The sequence below is a fragment of the Brienomyrus brachyistius genome, chromosome 18 (assembly GCF_023856365.1).
Source record: "Brienomyrus brachyistius isolate T26 chromosome 18, BBRACH_0.4, whole genome shotgun sequence".
NCBI classification, from domain to species: domain Eukaryota; kingdom Metazoa; phylum Chordata; class Actinopteri; order Osteoglossiformes; family Mormyridae; genus Brienomyrus; species Brienomyrus brachyistius.
In genome coordinates, this window is record NC_064550.1 from 18,487,819 (window position 1) to 18,494,807 (window position 6,989).

The 6,989-nt window shown below is 47.1% G+C and overlaps 1 protein-coding gene across 1 annotated transcript; it reads right to left on the bottom strand.

Moving 5' to 3' along the window:
* Window positions 1-575: 575 nt before the first annotated feature.
* Window positions 576-6,580, bottom strand: tlcd3a (TLC domain containing 3A). Its single transcript, XM_048984546.1, has 5 exons — window positions 5,813-6,580; window positions 3,809-3,892; window positions 2,689-2,908; window positions 1,745-1,840; window positions 576-1,169 (listed from the first exon to the last, which is right to left on the bottom strand). Exons 1-5 carry the CDS (start codon window positions 5,932-5,934, stop codon window positions 867-869), a joined length of 825 nt encoding a protein of 274 aa, XP_048840503.1. The 5' UTR covers window positions 5,935-6,580; the 3' UTR covers window positions 576-866.
* Window positions 6,581-6,989: the final 409 nt, after the last annotated feature.

Here is a 6,989-nt window from a genome sequence, read left to right on the forward strand (position 1 = left end):
AGTCTTCTGAAAGAGCAAAGGAGAAAACTGTGGTGGGAATTTTGTGGGCTCATCCACTGCACGTGAGCATTAATCCATGATGCCGGCGGATGACTATGTCAATGTCCTGCGCTTCTAATGCGGAACGGGAGCTGACAACCAGGGGCAGGACAGCATAAGGTTTGCACGGACTTCCGCTGGGAAGTGAGCAAGGATGATGCAAGGTCTGCATTGCCAGGGGTGGCGGGGGGTGTGGGGGGTGTGGGGGGGTCTCAGTTAGGAAGTTACACCACAGGATTTGTATAGAAATGCTGGTGAGTGGTGAGCTCAACTTACAGCCTCCAAATGACAATGCAGCCCCTGATGTGATGCACGAGTACAAGCATGGAGTGTGAGTGTCAGCAAGCGCATGGTTCTACAGGCCTCTAATCGGAACTCAACAGCTGGGACTTGGGACTTGGCAAAAGTAACCAGCATAGCCCTGCCTGACTGACCTCTTACTTCCTGCTTCTACGGTGGAACAAGGAAACTTGGTCTAAACGAGACCAGGAAACGCATAAATCCACAGCCATAGGGATCCATTCAGCGAAACTCAAAGGTGTCCGGTTTTTTTTTTTTTCTTTTTTGTGGATTAACGTTGGGTGCCCCTTGGAAAGAGGGACGTTTCCTGGATTGTAGTTCCTGCCGGCTTTGCGCTTCCAACAGAAGTGAAAGACTGTAGAGGAGGAGGAGCCGTAAAAAGGAAGAAGAAAAAAAACAGGTGGTGGCATTAAGGTAGGAGGCGTAGGGGAAAGTAGAAGTAAGAGCATAGAAAACAGCAGAAGTAGCAGCAGTAGCGGTATTACTAGTCATGGTAGCAGTAACAGTGATTGTGGCAGTAGCTGCATCTACTCGTCTTTCTTGGAGTTGTCCGTCACAGTGATGGAGTCCCGTGCCTTGCTCTGCCGCTTGTACAGTCGGTAGCCTTTCCGGCAGAGAAGCACAAACCAGTAGACCTGCGGTCCTAGGATGCACATGTTCCCCAGGTTAGCGTAGAAGGGCACGTGGAAGGGCACGCTGTAGAGCGGGATACCGTAGTGCTGGCCATACATCCAGTACATGTAGGGGAAGAGCGCGATGCGGCACATGAAGAAGCTCAGCAGCACCAGGATGCCGTTTGCCTTGTGTGCCCAGCAGTCCTGAAGACTCAGCTAGGTGTGGGGGGAATGGGGTAAGCGGAAAAACAGAGAGCGTCGCCGCGAATCATTACACAGAGCCGACAGAACGAACCACCGCATTAAAATTAACCTCCACGGACTTTTCCATTTTCAGAAGAATCAAAAACTGACCCACATAATGCTGCCAGACAGCAAGGTCAACAGTTGAGAATTTGCTTCACTTCCTTCTTCTTCACACAACTCCGAAGGAGAAGGGAAATTGGCACGAGGCCAGAGGGATCCCAGCAGTCCACAAAAGACCTGCCTGAGATTGTCATTTGGCCTTTCTGCGGTGCGGACCAACCAAGTTCTGAATGATCCGACGGGCAATGCAAGGAGAGCCTCAACGAAACAAAGACGCCCCACGACTTCCCTTTATGCAGCGAGCATAAATGCTAAAGGTCATATTATTTTCACTTAAAACAAAAGCACGCTCAGCAGGGCCGAATGCGAGAGCGCCTTTATCTCTCCTAAGGAGATCTGCATTCAGTGGCGTGTGGCTGCCCCAGCTCTGCTGTCAAGGGCTGTCCATGGCTACAGGGACAAAACAGGAGCGAGACGAGTCATACCTGGATCAGGATCTTCCCCAGGGAGACAAAAGGGGTGCTGAGCTCCGTCAAAAACAGGCACCCGATGAAGAAGTCCCCCAGCCCACTCCTGAAAAACTAAAAGAAAAAGAGGACTACAGGGTAAGGAACCATCTGGCTAACAGATCAGTCCAACAAACAACCAGCCTAACCCAAAACGATGAAACCCAAAGTATTTGTTCCAGTTGCAGATATACTTAAATTTCTTGTTAGCAGTCAACATTGCTGCGGAGCGGGAGGTGTAAGAAGCTTGATTTTAATCTCAAAGGATGCAGCATTTACTGTGCAACATCATTTGAAAGCAAGTACTCTTCAAGAATCTGCATTATCAGTTCCGGAATGAGGTGGGCACTCTTGCACCCAACATCTCGCCCCCAACATGCTCATTTACGATGTTACTTCTGGTTTTATTTAGGTCATGGCAGGAAGCACAAACTGTTTAAAAAAAAAAAAACTGTTTTATGTGTTACGGGGGGGGGGGGGGGAGAGAGGCAACCCACCTAACTGAAAGTGACGTCAGATTCAGAACCAGCCTATCGCGATAAATAAAACATTTCAAGGCTGAGGGCATCGGCGTCGAAAACAAAAGGATAGCATCAGAGAGTAAGCCAACTGTAACGCGACACCGGTCCGTCCCCGCGGACTTCTGTTCACATTTAGGGGTGTGTGTATGGGAGAGAGAACGAGAGCGGGAGGGATCGAGCGAAGGGGGTGGAGTATCAGGCCCGCAGCCGTACCTAAATAATAAAAGGAGTAGCAATGTGATATCATGTCACTCAACATGGGTTTCAGCAAAACAGACTTCTGCTGGGACGAAGTGTACAGTGCACGTCAAAGTATATAGATCACTTACTTTCATAAAAACAAAAATGTTATGCATGCATTAACGTGCAGCTTTCAAAATCTTTCCGAAGGGCTCGTCTCACCATCGTGACGGGAAGGAGCAGCGTGAGCAGAGCGATATGGTGCAGCACCAGCTGGAACTCTCGACGGAGAAATGCGTTGACCGTCCTGAAAGAATGTGCCTTGTACTCCTCGTGCCCTTTGACCCGGAAGCGGTAATAGTGGCTCATATACATGGCGTAGATGTCATAGGCCATGTATGGCACACCGTACCACATCACAAAGTACATGGCAAGCCAGTGCCTGGGACAGAGGAGAGACAAATTGTCCCTTTTAGTGGGTGAACAGAGACACAGCTCAGTGTTCAAAGAACAAACCAACCATTTTCTGCAGACGTCTTTACTTTAGTAAGTACCAGTTCCAATAATAATACATTTGCCTGTATTCAGAATAACACAGAAAATTAAGCAGACTATTAATGACAATTACACTGCTAGAATATACTTTTATAAACACAAGTCAGAATCTTCCGTTTTTAAGTTACCAAGCAAATGAAACAGCTGATGCATTTATCTTTTACTCAAAATGCCTTTGGCAGACGTGCCATTGCTCACGTGATTTAGGACTAACTGCACAGCAAATTGCCTTGGCACCCTTTTGCACATCTAAACATCACTGTAAGCCAATCTGGGAAGAAGTAATCAATGAACAAAATGTGCCCAAGACTACAACGGCTACGGCGCTCGTATGGAAAAATTTATCTGCGAGCGGCTTAAAAGCGGAACTAAAACAAAAAGCAAACAAATAAACATCAGAAGCTGACAGGCAAGCAGGGGCCCTTGCTACTGGCCCACTACTGTAAATGTACTAAAATGGACGATATATTTTTTGGATACGACCCCCAAGTGACACCCCTCGATTTAACCTCTAGGCAGCCAAGCCTGGGAGAGTCAGATCGTTCTAGACGGTCCAGAAGGATGTATTAGCACTGGTACAGGGAAACAGGAGATGCATCCATCCCACATGTGGAAACTTCCATAACTCGTGGGTCCCGTGGGTAAATGGATGAACTAAAACATGCTACAGGTTCCCTTTGCCAGTATCAGGGACAATTTTAGCAGAATCAGGAAGCAACAACAAATCGAGGGGTTTGGGATGAATGGAGTGGGGGGCAGGGGGGGGGAGGGTGGATTCACAGCTTACCGGTCAGTTATCACATTGTTGCAGGAGGACACCACAATATAGCCTGCTATGGTGGCCATGATGGCGTGGATGGTGGACACCAGTCTAGGAATGAAAGATACACCAAAGACCATCAATCCTGCACCGAGACAGGGGCAGTGGCTATAGAAACACCTTATTCAGGACACTCAGCTTAACTTACGCTCCCTCACACACACACACACACACTCCTACTGTATCCAGGGCCAGATACCATTACAAGTCCCACATTTGCACAATGCATTCTTTGTATTTTCCATGTTTTTGTGTGTGTGTGGAGGGTCATAGTGGACGGAAAAGTGTATTCATTTGATGCGTTTCTTCTTCCTCCTTCACAACCACACGATGCACTTAATTCCCTCTAATTCAGAGGCTCTGGTCAAAGGTCATTTTCATTTGTCAATTTTGATTGCAAGCAGTTTACACACAACTTCCTAACCCCCCAGCTGCTTGGTAATGAAGCCCCAAGTAACTTGGAGCCCGAGTCACATGGGAGGGCCGGTGATGACAGGTATGGAAAAACGAGGACGGCCCCTTTTCACTCACATGCAACGACAGTGTTTACCATTGACAAAAAAAAAAAACAAAACATGCACATTAAACAGAGAAGACTGCATTGCTGCCAAAAACCCATATGGGCAAGAGAGCAAGCACAATCAACCTCATGCAGACGGTAAAACAAAATGGTGCAAATGTGAAACTTTCCCGTCACGTATTTTAAAATTTGTTTACTCATAAGCTTGAATCAAAATCAGCCATACAATTCCCTTCTCACGGGACACACAGGGACAACACTAATAGGACTGTTATTATGGGACACAGAGAAACAGGTGAAGTAATGTGGAATCGGGCCTGTGTGGACAGGGTCGACCATCTGAGAAAGCAGTCAGCGAGGTGCTTTGTATACAGTTCCAAAGCTGTCAGTTTGGCTACCAGGCTGTGTGAGGTAAATGAGTGTGCAGTCCTAAGCGAATAAACTGCATATAGACAGCAGAATCAACAGTCAGGCACACAACACAGCTGAGACAGAAGCGATGCCGTCTGAAATTCACACAGTAAAAAAAAATAAACAAACAAGAAACAACTAAACAAAAACAAAACATTAGAGAAGATATGCTGGGGAATACGTTCCGGTCAGTAATTAAGAACGAATTTCACCTTGTCTGGGGTTAACAACCCCCCCCCTCCCAACCCGTACATGAGTCAGAGTGGAAGATGCCGGGAACATCTTCACAAACTACATTCTTAATCTCGAAAGAACACCTGCTGGCCGGACACTAATGCCAGGAAAAACACTTTGCTAAGCAATCCTTAAAAAAAAATACTTTCCGTCATATATCCTATAGTTAGATGGCCTTTCATTCTGCGATGGAACAGAGAGCAAAACGCGAGAAGAGGAAACAAGAAAATGAAAAATATGGGAATCACGAACCGGGGGGTACCGATGAGAAATTTCGTACATCTTTAGTAGCATCTGAAGATTATTACTACAACAATATATGCACGAGTGATTAAGGCCAGTCTTTTCAGCTAAGCTGAGCTCAGCACTTTTCATTGCAACCCCCCCTCCGGTCTTAGGAAGATTATAAACAAGGAGTCTATTGAACGGGTTCAAATATGTGCCTCACTCCAGTACATAGAAGCGACTGGCTTAGACCGGATATTTAATCTAAACGTAAATCTACAACACGTCAGTGGTGGCAAAATAAAAACGTTTTATAAAAAATAAAATGCTCCAAAATAATAATCAGTTACAAAGTATGTTTTTACCTCTAACCAATAAAAATAAACAAGCATTAGTCATTTAAACTTGTTTTTTTTCCCTCCTCCCCAAAAATAACTTCTTAGTAGGGGGTTGGTAAGTTAGGTACCGCTGAGCGTATAAACTGGGAGCCGGTTCTGTGTTAGTCCGACATCCTGAGTTACTGCTCCTACAACTAACCGCATGCGGATTGAAGTAAAGGGGAATGACATGAAAGCAGTTACCTCTCGCTGACCAGGACCACGTCCGCATCTGTCCACGTTTTAAAAGCACAGGGCAGTAGTTTCCTGAAGGTGAAAAAGAGTCCGGGGAAAAGTACGACGCCGCAAGACAGAACCTGCAACATTGTGGCGTCGCGCTGGCGGAGCGGCTCCGCTTCTCTGCTTATAATGCGGGACGGAGGCGGACAGGCGGCTCTAGGGCTCCGCGTTTAATACCAGTGACCGGGATCCACCGTGCGCGCTATAGGCTGCATTGGCGTTCACACCACCGACGACGGAGTCACCGGCAACTGCCACTGGAACCCCCCCTACCCCCCCCGCCAGCAACTGCTGTGTATCGTATACAGATGAGCCGGGTGAAAGAATCCGAGGACTGATTGCTCTTCCGTCTGGGTTGTAAAATCCGCTATCCCGGCCAACTGTGGTTAACGGACTGCATTACAAAATGAAACTTACTAATGTGATGGCGGGGGGGAGTAAAAAAAAAAAAGTTACGCTCCTACAAAGAAAACCAGCGCCGTTGTGAGCAGGACAGGAGCAGCGGAGTGAAGCAGGCTTGCCGTGAAAGGCGATGCTAGTGGGACAGAAATCCCATCGTTCGGCGCAGCAGGAGCGACCGTAATTCTTGCGTTGTCCCGATTCGGCTCAGCGCGACAACATACGATAACGTTCAGCGAGCCCGGTAGCATGGTGACTTATCTGTGGAAACAGCGCCTACTAGCGGCCAAGCGCATCTCCATATATCTTATAACCGCTTATCCGGAGCAGGGTCGCCTGGAGCCTATCCCAGCCATAGCAGGGCCCCAGGCTGGGCTTCGGCCTAGAAGTAATCCTACACCACGGCCGAGGCACCATTTTAACTGCGGGAGAAATTGTGACACGGGGAAAATATGCAAACTTCACACAGATGGAGCGAAGTTAACAATTGAACCCAGAACCCGTTAAGTGTGAGACAGTAGCAGTAAGCAATGAGCTACCCTTAAGCGACTGTCCGCCTGAAATAAGCATAGTGTAGTGGCGGGTCGTTGTGTTCTAAAATGTATGCCCATTTGCAAATGAATCATTCCTTCTTTAGACTAAACAGTACAGTATTAGCATGCTAATTGCTACTGGGATTAAACTTTTAGCACACACCCCCAGAGATAATTTAGTTTTTTTTTGTTCACATGTAAGATTATTT